At 37.3% G+C, this 19,147-nt stretch overlaps 1 protein-coding gene across 1 annotated transcript in view; it reads right to left on the bottom strand.

Moving 5' to 3' along the window:
- Positions 1–3,155: 3,155 nt before the first annotated feature.
- spats2 (spermatogenesis associated serine rich 2) overlaps positions 3,156–19,147 on the bottom strand; it is a 35,667-nt gene continuing 19,675 nt past the window's right edge. The window contains exons 9-13 of the mRNA XM_041799358.1: positions 16,918–16,976; positions 11,698–11,807; positions 11,338–11,440; positions 7,491–7,639; positions 3,156–7,385 (exon numbers count right to left, since the gene is read on the bottom strand). Of these exons, the coding sequence (XP_041655292.1) occupies positions 7,134–7,385; positions 7,491–7,639; positions 11,338–11,440; positions 11,698–11,807; positions 16,918–16,976 (673 nt within the window). The 3' untranslated portion in view covers positions 3,156–7,133. The remainder of the gene's footprint in view (positions 7,386–7,490; positions 7,640–11,337; positions 11,441–11,697; positions 11,808–16,917; positions 16,977–19,147) is intronic.

Below are 19,147 nucleotides of genomic sequence, written 5' to 3'. Positions count from 1 at the left end.
TTAAAAGATTCAATGAATCTGAAGAAATCTCTGTGCAAGGGACAAGGCAGAAGGTCAATACTGGGTTCTCATGATCTTCTGAACTCACTGCATGGGCTCAGGAACACCTGCAGAAATCATTGTCTGTCAACAGAGTTCACTGCACCATCCACAAATGCAACTTAAAGCTGTACCATGCAAAGAAGAAGCCGTATGTGAACACAATCCAGAAAGCTGCTGTTTTCTCTGGGTCAGAGCTCATTTAAAATGGACTGAGGCAAAAAGTTTAACTTTTCTGTTGTCAGATTTATCAAAATTTAAAATTCTTTTTGAAAAACATAGACGTCATGTCCTGTAAACTTAAAAGGAGAGGGATCATTCAGCTCGTTATCAGCCGACAGTTCAAAAGCCTGCATCTCTGATGGTATGGGATTGCATTAGTGCCTATGGCATGGGCAGCTCACACTTCTGGAAAGGCACTATCAATGCTGAAAAGTATGTAGAGATTTTCAAGCAACATATGCTCCCATCCAGACAACTTTTTTTGCGCATTTCATCAAGACAGTAAGAAACCACGTACCACATCTATCACAAAAGCATGGCTTTGCAGTAGAAGAGTCTGGGTGCTGAACTGGCCTGCCTGCAGTCCAGACCTTTCATCAGAAAACATTTGGTGCATCAATTAAAGAAAAAATCCAGCAAAGAAGACCCAGGACTCCTGAACAGCTAGAACATTCTTGGAGCAATCCCAGCCCATTCTTATTTTATAAATCTCTCAAGCTCCTACAGATTTGATTGTCTTCTGGCATGGACCTTTGTCTTAAATTCATCCCACAGATTTTCAATGGGATTTAAGTCAGGACTTTGCATAGGCCACTCAGTCATTCTCACTTTAGTCTTCTGAATGTGGTTCTTTACCAGGAGCCACGTATGTTTTGGGTCGTTATCATGGAAGACAAAGGGATGACCCAGATCCAGTTTTGTTGCTGACTGCTTCAGGTTTTCTTCAAAATTTCCATGTATCCTTCTTTCTCCATGGTTCCTTCCACCTTGACAAGGTCTCCTGTTCCAGATGCACTGAAGCATCCCCACATCATAATACTCCCACCACCGTGTTCACTGTGGGGATGGTTTTTGGGTGATATGCCTCTCCCTTCTTTCTCCAAACATAATAAAACATCTCTATGGCCAAAGAGCTCTAGTTTAGTTTCATCTGACAAAAGGACACGCTTCCAGTATTATATAATCCTTCTCCAGGTTGTTCTTAGCAGACTTCAGTCTGGTTTGAAGGTGTCTTGTCTGCAAAAGGGGAGTTTTTCTTGGTCTGTAACCTCTCAGTCCATTCCTGTGCAGGACTCTAGTGATGGTCTTCTTTGCGACTACAGTTCCTGACTTAGCTGTCATCCACTAGTGTCTTGGCTGTTGTTCTTAGGTCTTTAGACACATCTCTCACTAGTTTTCTTTCCAGGGTCTTTGAAATTTTTCTCTTCCTTCCTCTGCCAGGCTTGTTCTGGACTGTGTGGCTCTCTTTGAATTTCCTGATTATACTTCTCTCTCTAGTTCTTCACACTTGGAAATGCTGTGATAACTTTTTATATCCTCCTGCTTTGTGAACATCAACTATGTTTTTTATCAAGTCTAAACGATTTCTTTCGGTTTTGGCATGGTGCCTTCTCAAGTAATCGCTCAAACCCTTTCTGACACTTTTATACTGTGTGTAAGCTGGGAAATAACACTTTTAACTTGATTTTACAAGCTTTGGGCATTGTAAACTTAAAACATACTGCACAACAGTGTTATGGCTCAGTTAAAAGGTCAGTTCTTGAAGAGAGCTGATAATATTGACCCTGGTCATTTTTGCATTTTCTGAAAAAGTTGTTATTTTATGCAAATAAAAAATAATTTATGCCCTCAAAAGATAACTAGTATGTTTATAAATGCTATGTTGAAAATTCCTTGCTCTGTTAAAAAAAAAAAAAAAACACTTGGGAGAATCTTGAAAAAAATCAAACTTTCACAGGGGGGCTAATAATTTTGTTCTCAACTATATGTAATGTTACTCAAGAGCCATTTTCCCTTTCCTTTGGGTCTTTACGTTTTTCCCCCAGTTTTTTCCCCTAAGGTCTGGGTATCCCTAGGGTGGCGCAAGATCCTTTCTGTTCTGATGTTGACAAAAATTATATGAACCGATATATATTTTTCCAAACCACTACTAGACACCAATGTTTTAGGGCCAACCTGAAAGATTACAAAATGAGGAGAAGCTGCTATTTTTAATGCAAAAATATTTAAAACTTTTAGGGAAAAAAAAAAAAATTTTGAGATTATAAAGTCGTATGCTGACAAGAAATCAAATTCAGAAATTCAGTTTAAAAAGTCAGAAATTTACAAGAAAAACCTTGAAATTTCCAGGTTTAAAAAGTATTAAATTTTGACTCTACAAACATAAAATGCCCATTTTAAAAAATCGTACATATGCAACAATGTAGAGTAAAAAATTTACAGACACCAAACTGAAAACAATGGTTGGATTTTTTTTTTACTTTATAGTGTAAAAAATTCTGCAGTTTAGTTTAGCTTTTAAAGTCAAAACATTTTTTTTTTCACAAATTAACAACTTTTGATTTTTTTTCCACAAGAGTGGCCTTAATACACCATTGTAACAATCGATAATTTATACTTTATCTATTGTCAAGAACCGGTGTATGTAGGCCTATTATGTTGGGATTTTGTCACGAAAATGCTAAAATTTATGTTAAATATTTCCAAGTTGATCCTGGGGGGCTTAGCTTTTTATCAGATGTGAGTAGGGGGCCCTAAGGAAAAAAAGTTGGGAACTACTGACCTTAGGTAACATTGTGAACGTAGGGCAACATTTCATTGCTACATCACTGTTACTAGGAGTAAGGGGGCCCTCTGCTGGCCATACAGGCATAATGTGCATGATTTCCAAAAGTCACGCTCTCATCTGCATTAAAATGACCAATCTTTATCTGGAATCATGCATTTTATTTTAGGTCACTTAACCGCTGGAGTCAAAAGAAGCTATTATCTTGATTTTCTTCCCAAGCTGCAGCTGCACTCATTTCATGGGCAGAAATGCTGTTAAACCTAATTCTTGTCTTCTTGGTCAGTCTGATTATAATCACTGAAAAAACACAAACATGCACATTCAATATTGCAAACTGTTTATTTGTAGTAAATGAAAAGTGTGCAATTCAGTGAATGGGAGAAAGAGAGGAGAGGGTTGTTTGGGACGGTTGATGTCTTTGGTCCATATTCTGGTGGAAGGGGGTGTTGAAGAATCAGTGGGAGACGAGAAAAGGCACTTGAGTTTACAGTTGTCTCAGAAAGGTTGTCTTGAGAGAAAGGACATATAGATTACTGAAAGAATGAACAAACTAAATGTTTAACCTCCTTTATGCCTAATATGAATATCACATACAAAATGCCCCATGTGAGCACAAAATTATATAGCTACATATATGTATATACAGGAAATGGGAAATTAAAGAGGGTTGGGAGTAAGAAGCAGAGAAGGTGAAGTGTTGGATTTATCCCCTTTGGAACATCTTTACAGGTTGGAAAAAAAAAGGAAGAAAAAGGCAACAACTTACGGGACAAAATCATTTCTTTGGCGATAAACTAAAACTCCTAAAGTTTGGAATGTAAAACAAACATAAAAAGTGGTTAAAGTGAGACAAAATCTCTCTTTGATTGTTGACTGAACGAGTCCAACGTCAAAGAAAGCTGGAATAAAAGCTAGTTTGTTTTTTCATCTGTCCATCATCTGCTACTTGGAAACTGCGGCCTGCTATCAGCAGAAAATATCAACATGAGGAAGAAAGTTTGGTACAATATCTTCAATGTCAGTCATTGCATCTCTCTGTGACTTCATAATATTTGACACCACCTCGAAAACGGACTTTGGGAATAGTTTAACAGTTTTGGAAATACGTTTTCCACATTTCTGGTGAGATGTAGCAAAGGAGACAGAAAGCTAAAGAGTTTAGCATTAAGACTGGACTCAAGTGTACTGCCAGCGTAAAACTAAGCAGAGAACAAAAAAGATGCTTCTTTAAATAATTGTATACATGAGACGTTAACGCGGAAATCGTGAAAGGCGCAGCTTAAATGTAATTACGGTAGTTAGCTTGGCAATGTCTGCGAATGACACAACAGTCAAGAGTCAAACACTAAAACTATTGTCAAGACATACAACATATTCTTGTTTTTTTTTAGGTTGCTGTTGGTAGGTATTTTATCTGACTGAGACGTGAACCAGACATTTCCCCCTGTCCCTAGCTTCTGTTTGAGTTACGTCGACCGTCAACTGCTCTTAAACATCTGATACTAAGGCTGAAACGCGCAAATGTTGAGTGTAATTACGGTAGTATGGTATTGTACTGTTCGCTTGTCTGCGTTCCGAGTTTTTTTCTCCTTTTTTGTCTGTGTTCTAAATGGGGCCGGCAAATAAAGATTAATGGTCGAGAGTCCAACGTTAAAATAAACTACCGTGATAAGAAACGAGTTGTAGTGCATTAAATGAAATTTTAGTTTGCTTTTGGTCATTTTACTGGGACATGAAACATACATTCCCCTTGTTTTTTGGCTCATTTTCAGGCTGTCTACGTATTACGTCCGACGTCTCAGCTCTTCAACATCTGGGATACGTACGTTTACTTCTGAAAAATAATGTTTTATCCTTCAAAGACAGAACAGTATTGTCTCAAGATACACCATATTTTTTTCTCTTTTGTTTCTCTCTGTTTGCATTATGTGCCTTAATAATAAAGAGCTAAAATCTTCAGCAACAATGAGACCAGCCTACAATTGATAGAAGAGGTAAAATAACACTTATTCTACATTTGAGTTTTTTTCAGAGTAAAAAGGTAAATGGAGTATTTCCCAAAATGTTAAACCATTTCTTTCAGTCAAAGACTAAACACTTTTTGTCATTACAGCACATATTTATCAAAGACAGCAAACTAGATGGTGCCCTTTTCTCCACAAAATTCAGTAATATAATTACTGGAGTAATGATTATATTTTAATCTCTAATAGTAAGAACAATCTCCCAAAGTAATCAGAAAACCTACAAGGAAACAAAAAAGGGGACTGAGAGAAAACGTAATATTTTAAATTCACCAAAAGTCTGCTCCAAGGAAGACAACACAATATGAAGATGCAGCAATAATGTAACAACCAGTTTCACACCACAGCCTTGCAGCTCCACAAACTGTATGTACATAACTACAAGATAAGGAATCCCCAGGGGTCTCTGTCCCTTTATACGAGCCCACTGTAAGAAAACAGGCCGTGTGAAATATCGCCAATGAGGTATTCACCAGCTTTTAGTTCACAAACTAAAAAAAAAAAAAAGAGACTTAACCCCTACAAACAACCATGAAGCGTCTACTTGGCAGCCATAGAGAAAAAGATCAGAAAATCAACTCATCCTTCCAATTCATTCATCAGCTTGATTATTTTACTGTCACATCTTGGGTAAAGTGAGAATATAAAAAGGGGAAGAAAAGACCTTGCATTTATTCTCACATATATTTATAAACGGCACGCCTTGCTCTATAAGTACCATCTGATTAGAAAGCCATCATGATGCGGACATCCACGTCTCTAGAAAGGCAAATGTGAAGTCTCTCTGTGACTAAAAGGCAAGCACGTCATTAATATGCCATTCATGTGCATATAACAACAAAACACAAAGAACAAATGGTGTGAGTGGAAGAAAATCCATCAGAATACATGTCAAGACACAGCATGTTGGACATTTTCCTTTGTTGTGAGTTTTAACATATCATCGAACAATATTCTACAAAAGGTAATGAGCCCTCTCTTTGTTATAAAAGAATGGACAGCAAGCCGAGGACAACAACACACATGATAGTCCCGCTGGCGGGAGGAAGGGCAATTCATCTCTGACTTAGGCAACAATTAAAGACATAGAGCGACATTTGGGTGAATCTGCTTGTTAACACTCCTGCAGAGAGTTAAGAAAAGATTGATATCACTCTTATATTTGTAATGTAAACAATACGCCAGAGCTAGCAGCTGATCATATTGGTTTAGCATTAGCATGACTAGCTGTTGAATCAAAATTTGTAGTTTTTCACAAGATAAACCTGTCACTATTTGAGGCTGATAAACAGCAAGTCAATTATCAGCATTTCAAATCATCAATACATGGCATAAAACATTCTTCTTGTCATCTTGCATACATCCCAGTTACTTTATTCCTGCAGTGTTCATGCAAAACAAAAGTGACCAGCTGCAAATTCAAACTGACAGTGCAGACATAAGAGTGGTATCCACTTTCTCATCTAATGCTCACCAATAAAGCAAACAAGCTAATTCCTAAATGTTGAACTATCCCTTTAAGACAGCACCCTCTCTGTTCACAGTTACCCTCAAACACTTCTTTGTCTGTTGAGCATTAACAAGTTCCCTAAGTTTTTAGCAGCCATATGAAAATCTCTGGATTACAGTTTGATATGTTTCTTCTTTTTTTTTTCTTTTTTTTTTTCTTTTTTTTACCCTACAAAGATTAACGATAGTCTGTAGTGTTGATTGCAAGTCTACTCTCCTGATGACAGAAATGCCCAGCTAATGCTAGAACTACTTTTACGCTTTCACTTCACTTTCCACGGTGAAGGCATTGAAATGGTTCTGGGAGACAAAAAGAAAAAAAACGGAGGTGCAAAATCAGAGAGCTGACACAAGCCACAGCAAAAATAGAAAGAGTACTAAGAGCTCGACTTCAATAGTGCACAAGTTGTTGCAGGTAGTCCTGTCAGTCTCTGCAGAAATTAATGCCAGAGAACTGACTATAGCATAGCAATGAGATCTCTCAAAGGAGGCTAAAGATAGAAGCTGTTACCTTAACCAGGATGGGAGAAATGTAATAGGAAGAGCGAGTACAGAGCAGTGAGAGCTTTTCAAGTTGGAGGAATGAATGGATCGATGCAGAGGTGGCACTACAGCTCAACTGACAGAAATATGTAAACTTGTATTCTATTCTTCATTGAAAGGAGTTAGTGGGTGGGGGGGGGGGGGCGTGGTGGGGAGGGAGGGGGACGGGGAGGGGAGTGCAAGGGAAAGTAGACAGGTTTGATTGAAAACGACAAGCATTTCCAATGTCAAGGGCAGTGCGTCCGCGGAGGCCTCTGGGGCAGCCCGTTATGAGAGGGTCGGTCTTGGTTGTAGGAGGACGAAGAGGAGCGCGGGGGACCTCTCGAGTTGTTAGAATGATGCGAAGAAGAGCCACCGTCACCATGGTAGCGGTGGTTCCCACGACCAGGGTTCCTGTCATGGTAAGAGCCGCCGTTATACCGTTGACCACCTGAGTGATAGCCTTGACCCTGGAAAGTACGCCTGTTGCCTTGGAAAATCTGAGAGGAGAGGTAGAAAGGATTGTTAACACCGCTGATCACACACACACACAGACACACAGATATCTGTTATTGTTGAGGGTTCTGTGCGGTTCACCAGCTGACCTGTTTGGTTGGTGGAGGGCGGTTTTCACTAGGGGCAGTTTGGGTCACGGGAGGAGGAGGAGGAGTTTCCAGGAGGCTGGGGCTAGTGACAGAAGAAGACGTAGAGCTGCACCGAGATCGATTTGAGTAGCCTGTACGCGGATGGTAAACTGAAAAAAAAAAGATGAATTAGAAACATTTAAACCTGGTATTGGAATCATAATAATTCAGTATGAATAAATAGGCCTCACAATATGTAAGGGACTCTGGGTTGTGTTGAAATCACACCAGATATTCAAGTTAGGTTATTTTCGTTCATTCCTTGCATTCATCATCATCAGTTTTAGCAATATCTTTTGTAGGAGTGAAATACTTCTTTTTAATCTTGAGTTTTAAGGTTCCTCTACTGTATCTATAAACTGCCGTTGCACTTTTACACAGAGAAGTTTTTGTGGGTAAAGCCCAACTAGTTGAAGAAAGTTAGCTAGCAGTTGCTTGTGGTCACCATCCACACCTTCTACTTAGGGGTGTAACAGTACAGAAATATTTCGGTTCGGTATGGACCTCGGTTTTGAAGTCACGGTTTGGTACATTTCCGATACAGTGATTGAAGAGGATAAATACATTTTAATTTTAATTTTTAAATTAAATTGTATTAAAATAAATAGGCTGAATATATTACATTTAAATTATTAATAATGCTGCGACCTCCCTCCAAAAGTTCTTCAATGATTAAAAATATTAATAGATAAATACATTTTTGAATAACTAGGTTATTTTCATTGATATATTGGCATATTTATACCCATTCTTTAAACACTAAAATTTCTCAGCCAACTTGAACACATCATCACACAACCGCAAAGTAGCTTGTTAAGTATGCAAATTAGGGTCTTTATTGCCTATTTCAACACAGACTTCAGCACTGGATTACTTTTTTAACCAATGGGACCTACTACAAAGTTTGGAAGAACTTTTTACAGCCCATCTTGGAGGATAAAGAGGTTAAAGCTATGCGAAATCTGAGGATAACTTTACCTATGACACAGCTGCAGAGTCACTCTCTCACGCCTCTGAGGCTGATAGTTGAAGATAAAGTTAATATGACTCACAGAGCCAGAGCACTATTGCTATACGGGTGTTTTAAATGAAGCCAGCGGCTCTTCTAACTCCACACGTGCCATCACTTTTCTTCGTTTGTTTTTGTAACTGCTCCTTCTTCTGTAATGACGGTTGCTGGAAGCTTTTCGGCTCATTGCCGCCACCTGGACTGAAGTGAGAACTCGATTTTTTTTTAATACTCACTCAGACGTGTTCGTTGTATTACTGCGTGCACCAAACCGTGACAGCCGTACCATGACGGTACGGGATGAATACAAATACCGTTTCACCCCTACTTCTACTATTACTTTGATTGATTAGCAGTGAAAAACATCTTATGGGATGCAGATAGCCTAATGGTTAAATTTCACCCCATGTATTATGTATCATAATTTCATGTTGTTTCAAATGATGTCAATGACTGCTAAAGAACTTATCGAGAACTTGAAGGGTCGTCCCATTTCATAGGGGAAGATTTCCCCATTAGCCCTCATAACTCTGTTTCATAGAGTATGGGGCACTCAAAAACCAGGTAAAGGAATAAAAGTTACAAAAGGGACTGACCCACAGTCAGGTCAGTGGTTCAACGATATATCTGGATATCTTAGTACCTTGTGTAAAAACTTAGTGTGTATAATAAAGGAAACGTGAGGCCTCCAAATCTCTTGATGCATACAATTTTTTACTTTAGTCATATTGAAATTGAACATTGAATACCGAGGTTTGCCAGGTGATTATAGTGTATTAGGAACTGTTGTACTGCCTCACAAGAAGCAAGGGCATTAAATGCAGCTAGACAAGATGTATCACCAGCAAATCAAAGATCTACTGATGATGAACTGCACCTGAACGGCAGGGTTATTATCAACTCTTTATTAATTGTTAAAGGAGTGCCAGATGAATGTAAACTCCAATAAATACTACGGCTAAACAATTAATCCAAATTTAATTGGAACTGCAGTATGATGTTCTTAATTAGAGGAGGTCCAGTGGAGTTTCAAGGTCAAAGTTGTGTCCAAGTACCATTTTAGTTTAAATATTTTGCGACAGAACTATTCTGGTGTACAGTTCATACACAGATGTAAGAAAAAAAGTATCTCTGGTGTAGAGATTGAAAAAAAAATCTTACTCACTTTTATGCTCTTTCTATAAACACTTCATAAAGTGAGTGATGATGTAAAAATTGCCACTCTTTCATACTATAAATCTTATCAAAGCCAAAGTCAAAATAAATGCAATTCAATATTTTCTCATAATTGTTCACTCATTATAAATACTGCTTCTACATACATCTCTCCACTTGGTTTTAGAGTATTTTTGCCCTAGCTCTACTGTGTTGTAATCACAAAGTCTATTCAAACTGTTCATCGGTTCTCACCATTTACCCCAAAGCGACATCCCTCGCTTGCCAACCTCTTTGATTTTCTTAAGTTCAAAAGAGTTCTCCTCACCACCTGATAAAAGTTTAAGTCTTTGAGTCCACCTAATTTTTCAGACAGAGCATTCTCATGTCTGTGACAGTATTTTTCAAATTACAGCCTAATCCACATCTTTCTAAAAAGAGGGGGAAGAGAGTAGCTGACACACAGAAGCAGACAGTAGTGATGACTTCTGTTTGAACCAACAAGCGAACGTAGTCTGTGTTTTTGCAGTGCTGTCGACACATTCATTTCTTTTTCATTCTTTTTAAATATAATGGCGACAGGGGGTATCTACACCCTCCTGCGCAAATGGCTGCTCTAGACACCAATCTGTCTAAAGCAATTTCCTCTCTACTATTCTGTTTTTAAAGGACACACATGATCTGTGTTAATTCAAATAGCATACTTCTATACTGGTTCCTTAAAGCTTTAAAATGTATTGCTCCTAAATATTATCAGATGTTTGGTTCAGAAGGTAGAACATGCAAGATGACTACATCCTCGTTCTGCTTGCCTGTTTATTGTTTGTAGTATAAAAAGTTAAATCTTACGACATGATTCATTTCATGCAGCGTTCTAAGCGCCATCTGAAAAGCCTCAAGAGTGATGTTGTACAGTCTGAGGCAGATTTTGTGACACTAGTCTAATAAAACGTTTGGTCACAGCATGGCAATGAGCTGAGACATGCTGTTCCAAGTTTGTTGAGAAGCAGCAGATCGAGCTGCAGACAGCTGGAAGATGTACAGAAATCCCATTTTATCTCTGATATTAGTTTTCTAAATCTACAGGGGCTTTAATATTCAGACTTTATGAAACAAAGCCCCGCTTGAGCTCTGCAGAGTTATGTGAGGTCAAGACACATTTCTGTTTGTAAAATGTGATCCCAATAAGATCTGTGGCACTGGAGCAATTCTGTAGAAATGTACTTAATGTAGCATAGGAGCATAACGATGCAGAATATAGTATAGTGCAGTGTAGCATATTTTGATTTCATTCTTCTTGTCTGAGGTGAACAGGTTAAGCTTGATTTAGATTCTGGTTGATTAACTTTTGTACTTCTAATTTTAGCTTTTTATCTTCACTCCAAATCCTGTGAAACTCCTGATTTTCATTTATGTAAATACTGAGCATGTTACCATGTCAGTGTACCTGCAGTCTGCTGGAAACAGCTGCTGCTGATAAAGTCCTGAATCTGTAAAGGTTATATGCCTGCCTTTGTGTTTCGTGATTGGTGGGGAAGGTGTTTTTATAATTTATAATAAGATGGAGGAGGGGAGTTTATTTTTAGAAAATTCACTCTAACTCAAACAAAACTGAAGATAAAACAGATGAAAAGGACTCTGTACCTGATCCGAACTCAGCGATGCTCGCCTTTAGCGGTTCAAGATCAAATGTAAATCTTGCAGCTTTTCCGAGGTCTTCGTCATATTTACGCTCACTCACAAAGTGCTGTAGAATACAAAAAACAAAACATTAATCACCAGTATGTAAAAAAATGGAGCAGGTTAATGGATTTTATTTTCTCTCCTATATTTATTCAGCTTTTTTGCTCACTTTGGAAGGAGAAAATATGAGCTTTTACATTTGTATTCAGCTGTGGCTTAAAATCTACACCCACTCTACATTTTGTCAGCTGTGTACCAAGTCAAACACGGGGAGATAGAGACATACAAGGCCAAACTAGAGCTGCAGTATTGTTAGAGTACCTTGATGTCTGCACGTAGTTCAGTCAACTGCTCCTCTGACATTGAACCAGACTTATCTGTCAGCCGTCTGAGCTCCTCTGCTCTCTTCTGCCGGGCATCCAAATTCATCACTGCAACACAAAAAAACGTCATTTTTATTCATAAATTTAATATAGAACTAAAATGCCACTAATATGGCCTCTGGGTTTATTTCATTTATGGTGCAATAAATTCATGTTGACATTTTAAAAGTGCAATAAATATTCTGACGGATTTGGTCTAGTCAAGGGGTGACTCACAACTTAATTTTTTTTTTTTTAACGTTTTTGCAAACAAAAGGAATTAAACCAAAGACTTAACAGTCTATGAGATGCCCTAGGAGTTTCAAAAAAAGTTGCTATCGATTAAATGAATGAATGAATGAATGGATATTTTATTTATGTGTTCAGTGATTTACATGACCAGTCTCACGTGGAATTATTCAGACATATTAACTAAAAAAAAACCTGTAAATATTCCATTATCTGGCCAGAACCAAACAGCACAGTACAATATCAATAAGTAAGTCAATTGGCTGAGCTATCAGTCAATTTAAGCCGTTCATTGTGGTGCTGTCACTTTCATGTATTGGCCAAACAAATCAGAGAGATCCAGCTACACTAGCAGTTTAGAGCAGGGGTCCCTAAAATGGGGTCAGGACCCCCTAGGGGGTTGTGGGATGCCTTCCAAAACACAAAGAGAATTTTATTTCAAATGTTATTTTACTTCCAGCTCTTCATTTATTTATTTTTTTAACAATAAATTACTACATAAAATATTATGTTCGGCTGTTGTGTTCTTTTAGAGTCATTTTTAAGCCAGCAATATTGTGTTTACATGGCTGTGCACAGCGTTATATGTTTAACGTCAGGTTAGTGTGGGGTCCTTGTTCTCTTGCACTGTTATTTCGAGGGGGGGGGGGGGCTGGGACATTCATAGGGGCAACAAACTAATACACATTCCTCTAAAGTTGTTCTGTAAACCAGTGGTTCCCAGACTTTTCCATGAGTCAATGGCAAATTAAAAAATAAACATACAACTTTTAAATACAGACTTATTTCATTAGTATTTAACCATAATCTTCAATTTATTCAAAGTCATATTGAAGCAGTCTTATGATTTCTATTGCTATTCTTTTAAAAAATTTTGAATTTTAAGAGGAAATTTGCTACCTTCCAGCAGCACATCAATTTTGAAATATAAGTGACAGTCATAGTGGCTGCTGAATTGTGGTTAGATAAAATGGTGTTTTTCAAATCAAAGATTTGCATTAAAAACACATATGTGTTTGATATGCAGTGATTAATTATATTTAAAAAACTCACAGATTCCACAATGAGGTTGCCCCCCCATTTGCCCAGAAAACCCCACTTTACATATTTGTTTGAACAAAATTCCAAAATCAAAAATTACAACTAAGAAAACTAGCAAAATCACAGCTTAGAAACTGGATTTAGAGATTTGGTGTAACATTTTCAAATTGACTTATTTTATTAAGACATTAAAACAGCTACAGTTATTATTGGCAATTAATCCATTCATCAACATATCATTTCTGTGTCTGCAATCCCAAAAGTTTCACTTCCCTGTAGGTTTCATTTTCCTGTAAGTTTCAGCTGTGACCCTTTGAAAAGTCAAAGTACAAAGTGTGTCTGACTCAGCATCCAAAGGTAAACAAGAGTCAGAGATAAAGCTGATTTCAAATCAAGATGTTCTGTACGTGCTGATGTAAAGACACACAAGTTACTGAAACAAGTGTCATCACACGCTAAACGTATACAAATATATTTTCATATTTGAACTCATTGAACGGAGAGAGTTTTTTTTGGAGCAGGACTGAACCTCAAACAGAGGAGCTCTTATTTCTTTAGACAGCGGCTATTCATTTACTTGAGAACAGCTTCACGTCTAAAAAAAAATATCTTGGGTTTGTTCTGTCTGCTGATCTGCTAGATAATATCTGAAGAAATCTCCGGCTGCCCCTAAAATGTGTGGTGGATTTTTATTTGAGGCTGAAAATCAGTGGAGAAGAAAATAATAAGTTAGAGTGGTTGTTTCTTTATCCTGAGAAGCCGTCAGCAGAAACATGTAGAACTGTTGTAAACACATGCACCAAATGAACAGATTACCTGAAAAACAAAATGTTGAACCCCTATTTTTAAAGTTGAATAATGATTATTAAAGACATTTCAAGAGGAAAAAAATGATTTTTAAAAAAAAAAGAAAAAAAAAGATTTTTAGGCCCTGACGTCTCTTAGATGAGAATTTGTGTTTCTCTTTTGTGTTTTTTTTTCTAAAAAAATAATATTTTTCGACTTTGGACTGATGCCCTGACAAAGTGACATATTGTTTCATATATCTAGGGCTTTATGGTGAGTTTGACCTCTACTATTTGATAGCATTTTAAAGACAATGACCAGCAATGAGCAGAGAACACGTATGCTGATAAACAGATTAGTTGAGAATCACTGAATTCCTTATACTTATCAACAACATATTTATTGGAAACAACAACAAAATTAAAATTAAAACAAGCTTTAAGTGGACATGCATCAGTACATTTTTGTTACCAAAGTATTCTGTGAGAACCAAGTAAATGTTGTTTTCTTGTCATCTGGACTTATATTCCATTATCTTTAGATAACAGTGCTGGCTCCCCCATGATAATGGATGATTTCAGCTGTTTTTTTCAAGTTCTGGAAAAAGTAACATGTTATCACTGTAAAGCTGGTGTTACTCTAAGGTAATGAGATAAGTCAAAATCATAGACTGTATAAAATACCCTACAAAATCTGAGTGACCATGTATTGGTTATTGAAGTTGTCTTTTGAAGCCATCAGGGATGGTTGGAAAACACTGGCTGTGTGCGATGTTACTCCCTATTCACAATATAGTGCACTGCATAGTGCCGTACAGTAAATATGCCATTTTGTAGTGGTGTCTAACTACTGGTTGAGCATTAAGGATGGGTGGTAATATGGTATGAGCGCAGGATTTTGGACACAGCAACTGTCTCAAGCTTACTTTGGTCAACAGTCAAAGGGGAGGAGCTGAGGTGGACTTTAAGCCTCTTGACAAACAGCTATACCAGGGCAGCCTGCAGTCATACCTGCATAAACTGTTCATGTAAACTGTTCGGATCAAATTTTTAACAAGCCTGTAAACATTTGATTTCTCCTGTAAAACTCATCATTGTACTCTGAATGATCAAGTTGGTTGGCCTTGTTTGACCAAACGTAGGCGAAATCTTTGGCATGTCCTCATTTATAAGGCTTTACTAGATCTGCTTCCATCATACTAGTGTGATCTAATCTATGTGAAAAGTCCTGGAAGCTATAGTCTTCGCTCTGTGACTCAGTCACAAAATTTACCTTTGCGCTTTGTTCCCAAAGTCCGTCTTGAGATGGGTAAAAGGAGTTTCAGGGAGACCTTATTTCTTGATGAGCTGGCCTCTTTACATCTTTTTAAAGGTAGATTGAAGGCATTGGAGGATGATGTATCAGGTTGTAGATGTTTTAACTGATGACTTTCTGCCCTGTGACTCTGGATTTGGTTTCTCTGTGATTGTAATTGCTTTGTTTTTTATGTCTATGTCTTTGTCGACTGTGCTGCTGCCTGTCTTAGCCAGGCCACTCTTGTAAATGAGATTCTTAATATCAATGAGTTTTTTTTTCTTGATTAAAGACATTTAAATAAATAGTAAATAAATAAATTTAAAGGAATAAAAGCTAGGCATTTTAATCTGGGTGTGTATGTGGCTTTTGGTGTTTCTGCCGCCAGCCTCAGGTGGACACTTGAGGAACTGCAGTTTTTTACACTTCTGTATTGGCTTCCTTTTTAAACTCGAGGTTGTTGCTTGGTCAAATTAAAAAAAAACCTAACTTAAGCTTAATACTATACTTAATACTTAATACTAACTTAATAACTTAAGCAGTATAAAAACACTTCCAATAATACTTAATACTAACTTAATACTTAATACCATAACTGTTCTTAAAATTATTTTGAGTTTGTTTTTTGTTTGTTTTTTGTTTTTTTTTTATCAGATGTTCTTCATCCCTTCTCTTGACAATTTATCAGTGCATAGTTTTACTGGTCTACTTTTTCATTGACATTTATGTTTAATATCATCAGACTGCAGACATGGCTGCAACTTTGACTACAAACTCACATAATCATAGGCTAAATTCATGCTCTAAAATGATGCTGTACAGTATCTGCAGTGTTTAATGAGTATGAATATTTAGACTTGATATTGGCACCGATACCAGTATTGGTATCAGCGCATTCCTTAAATACATGGATGACTGTCCTCTTTGGGCTTTAGTAATAAATTATCAATTTAATGTTCAATTCATTTTCCATCAAAACTTTAAATTCGATCAAAAGCATTCACTGTTCCCTTGCTTGCAGACAGAGTAAGCAATGTTTCAATGTCATCTTGAAGTTAGGAAATTATGGATTATGAAAAATAGTTGATAAATTTAGGAAGCAACTGGTGGATAGCTTAATAAATACATCATCAATTGCAGCTATAGAAACAATACCAGCAGCTACAGAATGATTGTTTCATTAGATCCCATAAATTACTGTATGAATGTTCTTTAATTGATGTGACATGACATCTATTCAAAGCTGTTCATCAGTTATGTATTTTTTCAGTGTTATGAGAGGAACACAGGATTTTCAGAGGATGCAGATTAACAGAAGCCAAATTTAGAGGAAACCTGTCTTTTGTAAAGCCGAAGAAACACTCGAATTTCTTCGCTTTCCTCTCTACTCCCCACACACCTCGCACAAAGACAGCATTGAGTCTCCCTTGACACCTGACACTATTCACTTTTTTTCCAGGCCTGAAACACACAACACTCCACACTGAGAGGACAGAATAAAGAGAGAGAATGGCCTACTTGTACAACTATGCGGTCCTGCTCTGTCATGTTACACATACATACACAGAGGTATGCTCCAGGTATACCTGAGCCCTCAGGGCGCTACTGCATTTTTGAAGAAACTGGGGCTTGCTGTTCTGCGGAAATCTCTTTTACTACCTTTCCGGAAGTGATTTAGGTCAGAAGCCCTTGAGTCTGGTGATCATATTATGAGAAGGATACTAACAACTCTGGGGTGGTGAGTCACAGGAAGGAATGTTTTAAATTCAGGCTACAAACTTAAAAAAAAAAAAAAAATACCAGTACTTACATGACTCTGCTTTCACTTTGTCCATTTCCCCCAGTAGGGTCACTTCTCTGTCCATTAAACTGGAAAGAAGAACGGGAGGGAAGGGGGGTTATTTTTCTTTGCTCACGTCAAGATAAGAGGAAATGTTGTGAACGCTGACTTTGCACTGAGATTAAGAATCAATTCCAATAACATTAAACAAAGAGGCAGCTGCACACTTTGGAAGCAGAAATACAGCCGAGTCACTGAATGACACTGCAAAACAGCCAGTGCAATACAAACACAAGAGCAGTAACAAGCATTAACAAAATCAAGGAAGTTTTTTATATTATCAGTAATACACAACAAATCAATTCATGCTCTAGATCACCTTGGGATTCAGTTTTAACACAGTACATTATAACCTACCCTGTTAATGTTATTATAACAGTTTGATTTTTCAGCTACTAAAAAACAAAAATCTGAACCAACATTTAAAGATGCGAGGAAATAAGTCCCATGATGGAGCAGTGTTTTTTAAACTCCCATGTCAATGAAAACAAGCAGACATGACATTTATGTTACAGGATTTATATGCATAGGGTAGTCTTAGGAAATTATTTCTTTGATAGAAAGTTTGTTTTAAACAAAGCAGTGGTTGTGTCATCTGACAGCATCTCAAACTGCTTTTTAATTACATGGTAGGTCTGGCTTTTCATGGTTTTTAAATGTTCCCAAAAGATGATCTCTTATGCAGAAAGATGTTCCGAATTGAGATTACACTCATATTTCTAAATTTCCCCAAGGCTCTGTTTTTTTCAGTCTTTTTCAGACTTTTGTCTCTTCTTGCTCATAAAATCAAGCAGAAATGAAAACACCTTAAATACCTTTAAAGAAACTGAAAAAAATGTTTGGTATTTATTGCATCAAGACTACAGCCAGAGGGAGGACATGATGACCACACCTCCTGTTTTGGCCATTAAGAACAGATAAGTCTTAACAACGGAGTAGGAGTGATCATTTCCTGTACAGTCACACTTCACTTTAAACAGGTAACACAACTGAAATGTATTTGAGACTTTGTGAATGATCTTTTACATGGTTTCAAATTTCACATGAACAACATTAAAATCATGAGTTTCACATTATTTCATGTTCCTTATAGCCCCTTTCACATCTTCACTCCACTAATAAAAATTTCCTCACATTGTCCAAGTAGTGTGCAAGGCAAATAGCTTAAGTTATTCATCTCAACTAAATGAAGACTTTTTCCTGCCAAGAAGTAAGAAAACTCTGCAGTACATTGGGATTAGCTGATGTGTGAATGAAGCAGGTAATCATCTGGGATAACTACACATGAGCAAGTGGGCAGGCTGATGGCGACTTTCACATTGAGCAGTTTTTCTGCTTGTTTGCCCTTTGCTGTTCTCCTTGGTTGCTTATGATGTGTTTAGGGATGCTTGATATGGTATTTTTGCCAATATCCAAATTTTTTTTTTTTTTTTTTTAGCTGATACTGCTATCAGTGTTGATATTTAAATCTACTTCAGACAATAAAACATACAATTAAAAAAGGAGGATAAACAAAATATATTCTTTTAAACACACTTTAGTGTAAGGAATGATGGTGAATGAAGAAAAGACCTCAGCTGATGTGGGCCAGTTGGTCACGCCTTAAATGCCACTAACTTATTTGTTTGTACAATCACTATTTACAGCTGATGTAGGCAGATGTTTATAGCCAAAATATCTGTTTTAATGTTGGCAGAAATGTTCATATCTACCAAAACTGATAATTCACTTTTTTCAGCTAATATCTGCTGATACTAATACCATGCTAATAATATCATTAAACTCTATGTTCCATGCTTCTGTTTTTGTCTTGTGAAAACAACTTTATACACTGCCTGGCAAAAAAAAAGTCACCACCAAAAAAAGGTCACACACTCTAATATTTTGTTGGACCGCCTTTAGCTTTGATTACAGCCGGCATTCGCTGTGGCATTGTTTCGATAAGCTTCTGCAATGTCACAAGATTTATTTCCATCCAGTGTTGCATTAATTTTTCACCAAGATCTTGTATTGATGATGGGAAAGTCTGACCACTACGCAAAGCCTTCTCCAGCACATCCCAAAGATTCTCAATGGGGTTACGGTCTGGACTCTGTAGTGGCCAGTCCATATGTGAAAATGATGTCTCATGCCCCCTGAACCACTCTTTCACAATTTGAGTCTGATGAATCCTGGCATTGTCATCTTGGAATATGTCCGT

Source organism: Cheilinus undulatus, linkage group 11 (genome assembly GCF_018320785.1).
Source record: "Cheilinus undulatus linkage group 11, ASM1832078v1, whole genome shotgun sequence".
NCBI classification, from domain to species: Eukaryota; Metazoa; Chordata; class Actinopteri; order Labriformes; family Labridae; genus Cheilinus; species Cheilinus undulatus.
This window is presented reverse-complemented; position numbering and strand designations above follow the sequence as displayed.